The 12903-nt window shown below is 37.4% G+C and overlaps 1 protein-coding gene across 1 annotated transcript; it reads right to left on the reverse strand.

The window, feature by feature from the left end:
• Window positions 1–3308: 3308 nt before the first annotated feature.
• LOC137273894 (rRNA 2'-O-methyltransferase fibrillarin-like) lies at window positions 3309–7851 on the reverse strand. The gene is made up of 4 exons (XM_067806793.1): window positions 7524–7851; window positions 5781–5836; window positions 5031–5151; window positions 3309–3744 (listed from the first exon to the last, which is right to left on the reverse strand). The coding sequence occupies exons 1-4, from the start codon at window positions 7792–7794 to the stop codon at window positions 3662–3664; spliced, it is 531 nt and encodes a 176-aa protein (XP_067662894.1). The 5' UTR covers window positions 7795–7851; the 3' UTR covers window positions 3309–3661.
• Window positions 7852–12903: the final 5052 nt, after the last annotated feature.

Here is a 12903-nt window from a genome sequence, read left to right on the forward strand (position 1 = left end):
TGCAGTATTATCAGAAGCTGTGAAGAAATTACCTCAGACTGATTCTTATCTATTTCTGTAGTCATTGTGGATCTGAGCAAACTGAATCACTTAATTTGAATAAAAACGTTTCTTCGAACAATGGACAAGAATGAAGTACTTGACTATATTTAGAATGTTTGGCGCTCCTCAGATTAAGAGGCATGATACTGGTATCACGTGACGGTCAGGTGATGTAAACAAGCAGACGGGAATCTGTCGTCTGTCAACATACACTAAAAACAAACACTTTCTTTCAATATGAAAAAAACCAACTGTGAGATGAACTTGAGGAAATCTAGACATGCTTCAATAAGTCTTCAGCATTTTAGGAAGGGCTACGTTGATAGTAGTTCATATGAATAAAGCCATGGCCTACATCATAGTTCATATGACTACAGCCATGGCCTACATCGAGCACACCTTGACCTTGGTAAAGTGCGAAGTCGTCTAGTTATATGATGGACTACGTTGAAAGCTGTTCACGGATCGTGATACAGACAATCTGTCTACACTTCGACCGATGAATTCGGCACAGATCGTTGAACTTGCAGTGAAAGGCATCCCCAAAGTCGACTTCGGTTGGAGCATGAAAGGTAAGTTTAGCCCCGGCGTTACTTCATGACACCGAGGGCTATGATGGGGGAAGAGTTACAGTAAATATCAATGCTGCATTTCCGAACCAGTGAAAAGCGTTCAGCATCCAAACCAAGTCAAACAGGTGGTGTCAGCTTTCAAGAGTCCACATGAATAGTATTTTCTTACTAGGGTTCGTATTTGCAGTTTTGCTGATATAAACTGTAGATCTAGGTACTTGGCAAATTACAGTTACCTATTATGAATAACTGATGATTCAAGGTCTTCATAAACAACAGTAAGAGAGATGAATTTTTAAAAAATGCTTCTACAGGGTTATGTTCAACAGTTAGAACTAACAAAAAAATGCAGTAATAACCAATAAATTCACCTTTCACAACGGAATACCCATGTCATATGGATTCATTTAATGGATCTTACTCTGAAAACCAAAGAGTTCTATTCTCATGAAACTGATGTCTATCTTATTCAAGTTTGGTTGCAGACATGTGGTTTGATGTCACTGGTGGCTGTGAATTCGGACAGTTGTACTTCAGTTATTGTAGTTGTTGTGAATTATTGTTATTGTTTGTCTTCCTTAAAATTAGTAGAGGAGATTGACCATATTCTGCTACCCAGCAGCTACGTTTGGACAAGAAGGCTTTGTGAAATAACCGACTGACCGACTCATCAGGACTGAAGAAATAATCCAGTTCAGTCAATGTGGTGGATTGTAGAGCTGGTGATAAATGTACAGGCCACTGACAGGCTGAGATTTTATGCTGGTGTTGACTGCTTGCCCGACTGGACAATGTCTTGACAGCTTCCATTGTTATGCTGAATTGTAGTTTCAGTATGCAATCCATAGCTGACTTAGTTGAATGGGAATTTTGTGATGTTAGTAACACTACTGATATTAAATCAGTATTTGCTGCTGAACTAGTACCATAAATTTGGGGACATACCTATGGGACCAGTACAGTCATTTGAATACAAGGCAGGACGTTTCAAATTCTTCTGACGAAGACTGCCAAACAAGATTTTATTACAACCATGACGATTTCTTTTTGTAACTTGATTTGTGGATTGACAAATGCAAAATACTGAGAAAATGATGACTTACATAAAATTTATAGCATAATTGATCAAAATTAAAAAATAAGCACTAATAGACTTGGTTTTCAAAATTCCAGTATCTCACACTAAAATAAAAATGAAATTTAAAGTGATTATGAAGTACTACGTACAAAGACAATATAAAAATATAAAGTATTTCACCATTTAGGGAGGTTGTATACTAAGTATCAAACTGTCAAGAAACTGTTAAATTTGGTATCATTTTGTAGAAACTTGTCCCGAATCTACATAATAAAATGTCACCTCAGCATGTTTTTGACAAACGGTGCCCTTTTCAAGCACTCTCTGTGAAAAGTAATATGTCAATAAAAGTAAATAGTTTTTGTGGATATTTCAGTACTCATATAAATAAAGCAGGAACATCAATTTTCAAGTCAGTATCTAGGATTTGACACATCAATTAACTTCTAAAAAAGCCCAGTAATTTTTAAAAAAATATTGATTCATCAATGAAAGAGATCATTTATACTAGCAAGTTTTTTTTCATAAAATAGGTTTTATATAGTACATTCAGTGGGTGAACTAGTCAAAGTGTTTTAAAATTATGTTGTTGGAGGTTTTAAATACATCTCCAATTTATTCAGTATACCAAAATTATATTTGCTAAGGGGAGATAACTTCCCCAGATTTAGCTGAGGATAAAATGCTTGTCACGTAGTGTGGCCAAAATATCACGAAGTATCATTAGATGCATTAAGAAGTGAAATAACCATAGAAAATAAAAATGCATTCCTACTGTCACATCCTGTCACACAGGGTAAGCGTACAAATATTGGTATCAAACCTCTTTAATCAGTTTAGAACACGTCATGGTTCAACTTTTACTGGGCGAAGTTGAAATTCATGTTTCCACCAAGAAAAAATTCAAACACCAAACTTAATTTGAGGGCATAATTCCATAAATGAACACAAAAACAGGTATCGTTAAAAAAAAAGTTCTTGTTAATTCCCCTTTGTTAACTTTATTTTTTTCTAACAATGTCTAGACCAACAAATAGTATGGGTTTACACTGCTTTTAGCTCCATTGAAGTAATCTCACAGCTGGGGCTACTAAGAATGGGCTCAGACAATTATTGTGCATGTGTGTTAAAATAAAAAGCCCCCTCTGTACACAATTTGCCATTGTTCACCTTATGACAAAATCCTTTTCCAGAATGTAATGCACTCAATATTAATTTCAACATGAAAAGCAGTTGATTTTATAATGACTATTTCAGCCGGCCAGTGAGTTCTTTGAAGATGTTATAATCATCCTTTCCAACATTTGTGGTGCACTAACCACACTCAAACATGGTAACTATGAAAGTGTGAGTATTATATCAACACCAATGTGGTGTGACTTTGGATTCAGTCACTGTACATCTATACCATATATAAACTGAAAGAGTCTACCAATACGCAATAGCAGATGACGATCTCTCATGTATTATGCTTACCAAGTCATGTGTCATAATCTTAAAGTAACTTTGAAAAGCGTAAGCCCTAATCTGTTTAAACTAAGGAACTAATGATGCAATAGAATTGGCTGTGAAACTCATTTGGGTCTGTGCCCCATGAGCCAATGACAAGATCTGAAAAAAATCACATTTTCTTTATTCTTGAGAATGGATTTACAATGGCATGAATACGGTAGACATTCCATATTTCAATGGAGACAAAAAAAAAATACATTACATTTAAAAAAAATGAAAAAGAATTACAAAATGAATTTGTGATCGATTAGCACTTTTTAAAAAAGCTTTGGCCGATGTTACAAACCTAGCACAATTAGCAGACTGGCAGCAATTGCACATGTCAAATAAAATGCGTAAAAATTCAACACAGGGTCTCAAGTAATGCAGGTTGCTCGGCAAGTTTGATTTGAATGGTGTTCAATGTGATAACTTTTACTGTGCATCTTTGGCTGTGCCAAACAGATGTTACTATGGATTAATACTGCGGAGTTGGGCATTCACGGGCGAAATGGCCTTCTGTGCCGCACTGAAAGCAAGCATTGTTGCGATGGCGTTGGGCTGAAAATAGAAGTTAAACAATAATTCACAGGAGTAATTCAGACAAGATGAGGCCTGTTGTGTGGGAGAAATGCCAGTACCATAATTCTCTTATTTGTTACTCTACAGACTTCACTTTAGTAAGATAAACATAGTATGATCTACTTTCCAGTACATGGATTTGGTGTGGTTTCATATTTCTGAAATGACAGACGCATTAGCAAAATTGTACAATAACCCAGCTAACAGGGATTGATTAAGTACTTAACACCAAAAAATGTTACAAATCAGGGTTTCAGACAAGCTTTTAAGGTTTACGTGTGTGGGTACAGTACACAATGTTTTTGTTCTTTGGTGAGTGAGTGTGAGTTTAGTTTACGCCGCACTCAGCAATATTCCAGCTATATGGCAGTGGTCTGTAAATATTTGAGTCTGGACCAGACAATCCAGTGATCAACAACATGAGCAAGTCAGTGACTCTGACACCTGATCCCATTAGTTGCCTCTTACAACAAGCATAGTCGCCTTTTATGGCAAGCATGGGTTGCTGAAGGCCTATTCTACTCTGTGATCTTGACGGGTCTTTTGATCTTTGGAACAAGTATTATGAATGTTGAATGAGTATTTCTTTTTCTGTTACCCACTGCTTAAGAATGTGTATTTCAGTGATTTATACTCGCTTAAGTATATGTCACTGAGTAAGTTTACTAAGCAGATTTATACTGCCTTATGTTCTACCTAATCAAAACCAACTTTAATATAATGGAAACAAATTCATAAAAAAATCCACCTATCCTGTTCTACAGAACACTAGTTCTTCACTAGTGAAAGGACTAGTTTTCTAGCACCATGTGATATTTAATCAAAACAAACTTAAATATAATGGAAACAAATTCATAAAAAAATATCCACCAATCCTGTACCAAGAGAACACTAGTCCTTTACTAGTGAAAGGACTAGTTTGCACTAATGCAAGCTCCTACATATCTTTGCACTGACTAAAGAAACCATTAAGGTCACTGTCTTGTGAAGTACTGCCATTTTCACTGTACTTGTTGCTTACTTTTTAGTGCATGTGAAGCCTATAAATATATTCTGTATGCATATGCTTCAAAATATTTGTGTATCTAACATTCAAGAGAGAAATTATTACGCAGCAAATTTTTTAAAAAAAACAATTGCTAATTCTCTATGCATGTACATGAACTACCAGGACACCAAGCTCATCTCGATCTCTGACACATTATGCATCTTATCGCAACACCTCAACAAAAGAAAGAATAAAAGGATTACAAAACTTTACTCACGGCCATTTCTGTCACGTGGCTCTTCCACTTCCCTTATCAATGCTTCTGCTGCTTGTCTGTTTTGACTATCTCCGGACAACTGGATTCGTACCCTTCCACCTTCTGCCTGGTCACTGAATACCTTAAAATAATGTTAGGACATAATCAGAAACAAGTTTCATAACAATTACTTGGCAAGTACTGTTTATGCTCATTACATCATTCATTCGAACCGAATCAAAAAACAAAAGTCACTTGGTTGACTCATCATATAGCTGAAGTCAGCACTTTTCTTAAAATTCAAATGATCACTTAAAATGTGTGATGGAAGGTAACACTTAGATACAGTGAACTAATCAATTTAGAAATATCAATTATGCTCAAAATGTCAACATCAAACAAATTTAAAATAACTCAGTACTATTAATTCTAAAAACCAACACACTGAAACAATAATTTACATTTAGCATCAATTCCTTTTCAATTGGGTATTCTTACTATAATTTATTCATTATATTTTTATATTGAAGTGAAAATTTTATAATTACAATAACATTAAAAATATTGAGACATTTAAAATACTATTTGGAATGGAAATTACTCTAATAATAAAACTTTGATGAAAGCATTACTTATGTATAATATACTATGAATAATAAAGGGGATTCCATCATTCGTTGTGCCAGTCATGTGCTATTAACGTATAACACATGGCATACCTCATAGTTGCATCCCAAAAAAGCCCTCCAAAATTCCTGTAGTTCAACATACTTTAATCAAAGCTCCACTTTGGTCCTGCATATCACGAATTCTCTGACCCCTTTTCCCTGCAAAGGTAACAGACACTTACAAAATGAAAGTAAATCTGTAATAATATCAAAGTGTGTCGAGTGCTGTTTGCCACCTTTTTTAATAACAATTTTCATGGGGATTACCATTACTGTTTTTTTCCATATCATGAGTGGCATAAAATCCATCCATAACTTCTTGGCTGGGACTATGCATGCTGGGAACTGACAATCTGAGATCATCACTTGTCAGTTCACTGCCATGTGTTATTTGGTGGCTGAATCTGAATATTTGAGAACTGATGTGTGTCAACGAAAACAGCAAATATGACCACCTCATCCCATCAGTCGCCTCTATAAGACAAGCATGGATTACTGAAGATCAATTTTAACCTGAATCTTCACATGTAGATAGGTACACTGACTACATTAAAACATATGCATTGGGGTGCGAGCCACAGCTAATAATGGCACAATGAGATGAAAATATTTCACTTGTAATTATGCTCTCTTTTGGAGTCACTGGTGGATACTATATATTGTCCCAGCCCTATGAGCATCAAGTAAAACTTCTGATACTTTCCAACCTGTGTACAAGAACATAACATGCGAGATAAAACATTAAGGAACTTAATAGTCAAACATCTTGAATTCACCAATCATGTACCCGAGTTTTTACACCAATTCACAAAGTGAAAATTAGTTTTCTAATCATAAAACACTGATTAATATCAATGAGTGAAAAATATAAAAGCAAGCTTTTTTACTTACTTCATAATGACACATTTTACATTAAGAGACCCTCTCCTCCCCACCCCCCTGATGGTATGACGGCCAATTTGAGCAAATTTGGTACTGTTAAATATATGACATCCAAAGAAGTGACTGCAAAAGACATGAAAAGAAAATTCAAAATTCGGCAGGGGATAATTCAACTGCATTAAATATCTGATGTATATCACAAACATAATTAAACTGAATCGCCAGAGGAAATTACTCAGGAAACAATTTGGTGTTTTAAGTCACAATTACATATGGAGATGTCCTATATGGAACGACAAGCAAATACATTAATATTCAAATACACACAATCCAAAGGCTTGAGTGCAGTTTACCGGGCGCGATACACGGAAACTGCTGAGGGCTTGCCAATGAGCGCACTGCTGTATCGTTAACCCTTTGACACCCCACTTCTAGATCCTTAGGGTTAGTGAGTAAAGGTTAGGGTTGGCGTACCTTTGGTACGAGTGTGTCCATCCGAAAAAAATCGGAAAATGTGCGCCCGGTAAAGTGCACTACTCCCAATCCAAATCATGGTACAAGGTAATAATATGGTTCATGTAAAATGATAACTGAACAAGAAATTCAGGACTCATTTAACTTACCGGCACCAGGAAAACCACTGACAAAGCACATGGCCCACGAACACATGGTCATGATTTGGCTCGCAAAGCATCCTCAAAGCGAGGCAAAGGCGTTCAGAAACATACATGATCACAAAACAAACCAAAAGCCGTCGATCTGATTCCACACAATTTTCACAGCAGTTTGATAACAAAGCTCGAGCTCTGGTGCATTCTCAGTCGCTAGGCTTTATCGAGCTATGCAACAATGGCCGCCAAAATCTGGCCGACATGTTCCCTAGGAAGCGCACATTTTATGCCGAGACCATCCTGAAACTTAAGACAAAAACATCCACAAATGAACAATAATGTAGCATGCTAACCGATTATTCTGCCGACAATTGACTGGTCTACGTAAATGTCTGTTTTTCCACCAGGGTTGTTCCAGTTCGAATGATATGAACCACCATCATTGCCTCGGCCGCCATCACGGCCTCCACCGTAATTATCACGCCCTCCGCCATAACCTCCATCTCTTCCACCGCCATAACCTCCTACTCTTCCCCCACCATAACCATCGTGTCCGCCGAAACCATCATTGCCGCCAAACCCCCCACCCCTCCGCCTGTCTGATCGCTCGAATCCTCTCTGCATTGTGTCCGCTATCTGTCAAAATGTCTGCCTCTTGAGAAAGTCAATCCTATAGCTTGCCAAACCCACAATCCCTTTCCCCGGAAGAGACGCGACAGCAGCAGCACGCAGGATACGTCACAAGTTGAAATTCGTACAGTGCCTTTTACAGTTTTAAACGCGCACATCGATTTCAACAGAGCATGAAATCTTTACGAAGCTTATGCAAGTACATCGCATTATGTTAACTGTAGCAATTTAAAAGAAGAATCAATAAGCCGTTGCCACATAAACATACATGGCTTTTTCTACATAAATGTGACGAAACAACATTCTAAACCATCAAAAACAATTTTATTAAAAGTGTCCAGCAGCAGTTGGCACCGAGTTCAAATGATTCATTCAGCGAGTTGTTCAGCAAAGACTAAGTAACTGTGGTTGTTTTCAAGGCGTATCCAGAGGGGAATGCAAAATCAATATTGTAGTACACATATGCGAGCGAAAGATATTTCGGTGTATGTGTGTAATAGGCTTCTACGAGACACGTGTGATAAATCTAGTATTACACGGAGGATAGCCAGGTACGACACAAGTCAAGTTTGATGTCATTCCCATCTTACGACACAATAGGATTCGTATCACGTTGACAATGCCATTCAGATGGTGTAAACAGGACCCATACATCGTAATACATTTACGATGTTCATTAAGTCGCAGATTTTTCTGAAAATGTCACATGGGCAATAAAAATATACATTTTGTGGTGACCATTGGCACACTACCTTTCATAGTTAGAAAGCAATGGTAAATTAGAACTAAACTGAAATCAAAAAGACCTTTTCCAGAAATACACTCTAGAATGTAAAAAGTGATATTTCAGTAAGTAGTTTTAAGCCGCACTGTAAATAATCGAATCTGGACCAGAGAATCCAGTAATCAACAACGTGAGCATCTATCTGCGCATTTGGGAACCGATGACATATGTCAACCAAGTCAGCGAGCCTGACCACACGATCCCGTTAGTTGACTCTTACGACAACCATAGTCGCCTTTTATGGCAAGCATGGGTTGCTGAAGGTCTGTTCTACCCCGGACCTTCACGGATCAGTGATATTTCAAATGTATGTGATATTTTATATCATACTCGCACGTGACAAAGTTTGACAAATTGGAACTGATTTTGTGAGATATATTTGGGTTTTTATTTATTTATTCTTTTGCTTTCCGTTTTAAGTTTTAAGTTACATGTTCAACGCAAGGATATAATCTGCTGTTAATTGTTATGTAACATTCATGACCTCTGGCGTTGTTGTAGCATTACATTTACTCTCTCTCTCTCTCTCTCTCTCTCTCACACACACACACACACACACACACACACACACACACACCACATACGCTACACATGCATTTTATATAATGAGTGTAGCGGTGGGGGAATTTTCTAAAATATTACTTTCATTTCCGATTTCGTTCAAATTTGAAACACGTTTTAATCATAACATATAAAAACAATAAAGTCTTGATTTTAATTTGTAAGAATTATTATCCAAAGATTTGAATCTCTGTGCCGGCGTGTACCGTGTTACGTGTTACCCAATGAAAATTCGTCTAGCCATGTCGGCTAGAAATCGTGTCATTACGTCATTACACGGGATTCCCTTTTTGCACACGACACCATTGCGAATAAATTATAGACTGGGTATACGGCGATACGAGAACTAGTATCCCACTTTGCAGCAGTGGCTGCAACGAGCTACGGTATCGAATTGAGACGGTGGAGACTCAGAGCAGAGCAGGGAAAGGTTGAGCTGCCCCGGGGGAAGTTCGCGAACAAAAAGACCCAAGTATTACGCGTTATGTGTTTGTGATGGACAAACAGAAATGATCTCACTTTTTCTGTATGTATTCAGGACATAAAAATAGTTTTCATGGGAAAAGTCACTGCATATGTAAAATGATACGTTTGGGAGGCAATCTCTTTTGTTTCAATGCCCTCTTGTGCCCTTGTACAATGCTGTCTAGGTTAATATTACATTCGAAAGGAGACATTCAAATGGTTACTTGGCTGACTTAATTTAATTCTATTTTAGGAGCAATTCGTGGCGTATTGTCTGATATGTGACGGGGTCAAAAGTCGGGAACTGTTCTTTTTAAAATATACATGCAGCTTTGTATGTCAGTAGTTTGACTAACATATTGTGTGACGTGAGACAGGAGTGGCTTCAGACATATAGCAGCTCGTCATACAATTAGTTAAAAAGAATATCATTTTTACTGATTGTGTAACTTGCTTACTAAATATTAAAGTTTGAATAATTTGGTACCAGTCTTTGAATTAATTTATGAAGTGGGTCGAGACTCAACTGAATAAAGATAAAGTTGTCCTAGCAAGGATTTTCCCTGTATGGCATATCTGTCACCTCAAATATTCTACATAGAGAATGTATGTGATTTTGTTGGTTTGTTTAACGCCGCATTCAACAATATCCCTATTAAACTGCAGCGTCTTTAAATAGTCAGACCCCCAGTACGCAACATCATTGACGTCTATCAAAGGAACCTCTTGGCAACCTTATACGACAAACACGGGTTGATGAAGACCATTTCAACCCTCATCTCTACGGGTTATCACAATAGTGAAACAGATGTGATTTAGAAAATACGTAGGTATGATGCAAAAGTAGTCCTTTGAGTTCATGCACGTACTTGCTAATACCTCCTGATTAGTACCATCCTAAAAACTGAAGTGGTAACATGTTCCACCCTAGTCATCACGTAGGAAATGTGTAATATTAGAAGTATTTTGTAGAAGTACTTTTGAAATCTAGTATGACCAGGGTTAGGTTTGTCATATGTAACGTGTCATATTTGGGATTACACTTTCTTTGTAAAGTACTAATTCTAGTCCGTTTTAGTTGAGTCTCATTCGGGTTTCAGAGTCAGATACCTAATCCCCAGCACACAAAGTCAGCCGCGACTTCTACAAAAATGGAAGTCGGACAACTGGAATTGTGTAATCATGGGTTTGTCATAATTATGTTGAGTACGCTCGTAGATGGATGGTAATAGGTAAATAGAGTGTTACAAGATTTACGCTACTTTAACATATATTTCAATGCTTCAGTAATATGACTGTCACATCGGGTTTAGTTAGCTCGTAGGACCACACCATAATGTACAAGGACCACTAGAAACACATGGCGAAGTGATACCCATGATTGAGCACCACTATAAACGTTCGTACCTTTCTTGACATACATGGTGTCTGTTTAAAAGGTTAAATATTGTATGTATAGACCAAAGCGATATGTGTTGTAATGAGTGTGTCTGTGTGCTGGTATGTGACAGGGAGAGGGGGTGGGGTGGGGTAGGCCAAGGGTGTGGTGTGGCGGTGTTTGGATACTGATACACCTAGGAAATTAGGTTCACTTCTTATATACGAGGAGACGCTACTTATTGCAATAAAACACCGACAGATGTGTAGACACAGACATGAAACGGTAGGTACCTAATTTAGTGCACACTTGTATGAGTTATCCGACTGATCATTGCTGCACAAATGTCATTATCTATACTTTCAAAAAAGATGATTAGAATCTATTAATGATTCCGGGCGTAAACTACTGGTGTACATGTGTATATGTATAAACCTGCACATACTTGGTATGACTTCTTTTTTGTTCGGAATACAGATGTTATCCCATACGGACGTTTTCTCTAGTTATCCGACGGAATACATGTATACTGTTCATCTGTTCATACGCCTGTTTGACTGGACCTATTGGGTAGATTTAAAAAAGACATTCTATTGATTGCAATTGATTCATAAACTTAGATAACTGAGCAGTTTCGATAATTGTTGAAAGTTTACTTCGGTTGCTTAGGAGTTTTCATTTTGCATTGTGCTGTGTGATTTCTTATACATTATATACATAAAATTATAAAATTACATGTAATTGTACATGTATATGTGTAAGACAAATATACTACACAAAGCTAAGATATTCGTGCAGTTCATTACATGCGGACCCTTTTCATGTTAATTTGTCAAAGAGTAACGCTTGTTATTGTGGTGCTCCAGTGAAAGATGCAAACTATTTATTTTTAAAATGTCCAAAATTTGTCAGCTGCCGTTTTGATCTGAAGCTGAAGCAACTGTTACTTGGTGGGATATATAAAGGTATGAGTGTAACCGAAGTAACTATTACTTGATGAGATATATAAAAGTATCAGTGTGGCCGAAGTAACTATTACTTGATGGGATATATAAAAGTATCAGTGTGGCCGAAGTAACTGTTACTTGATGGGATATATGAAAGTATCAGTCTGGTTGAAGTAACTGTTACTTGATGGGATATATAAAAGTATCAGTGTAGCCGAAGTAACTATTACTTGATTGGATATACAAAAGTATCAGTGTAGCCGAAATAACTATTACTTGATGGGATATATAAAAGTATCAGAGTAGCCGAAGTAACTATTACTTGATGGGATATATAAAAGTATCAGTCTGGTTGAAGTAACTGTTACTTGGTGGGATATATAAAAGTATCAGCGAAGCCGAAGTAACTATTACTTGGGAAAGGCAGGGGCCATAGGCCATTTTGCACGTTGGAATGAAAAATGGCCTGTTAAAATTTTGAAGTTTGCTATTGATACAGGGGCATTGGTGAAACTTAATCCGATTACTCCGGATTGCCTGACCGGACAAGTGGGACGACCCCGATGAGTAATCGAGTAACTTTTGCGATGTGTGATTTAACAGTGTCAGCGTGGACCAAATAAGTATTACGGAGTGTGATGTCAGCGTGGACCAAATAAGTATTACGGAGTGTGATGTCAGCGTGGACCAAATAAGTATTACGGAGTGTGATGTCAGCGTGGACCAAATAAGTATTACGGAGTGTGATGTCAGCGTGAACCAAATAAGTATTACGGAGTGTGATGTCAGCGTGGACCAAATAAGTATTACGGAGTGTGATGTCAGCGTTGATAATCCTTTTTTTCTTGCACAGTTGGCTGGCCTTACGCAATAAAAGTGTTATTAATGCATTTAGGGTCACAGCTTGACCGGCCCGTCCTTTGTGAAGTTACCGGCCACCTGACATTTGAGGATCGCTCTAAGCGAAT

Source organism: Haliotis asinina, chromosome 2 (genome assembly GCF_037392515.1).
Source record: "Haliotis asinina isolate JCU_RB_2024 chromosome 2, JCU_Hal_asi_v2, whole genome shotgun sequence".
NCBI lineage: Eukaryota > Metazoa > Mollusca > Gastropoda > Lepetellida > Haliotidae > Haliotis > Haliotis asinina.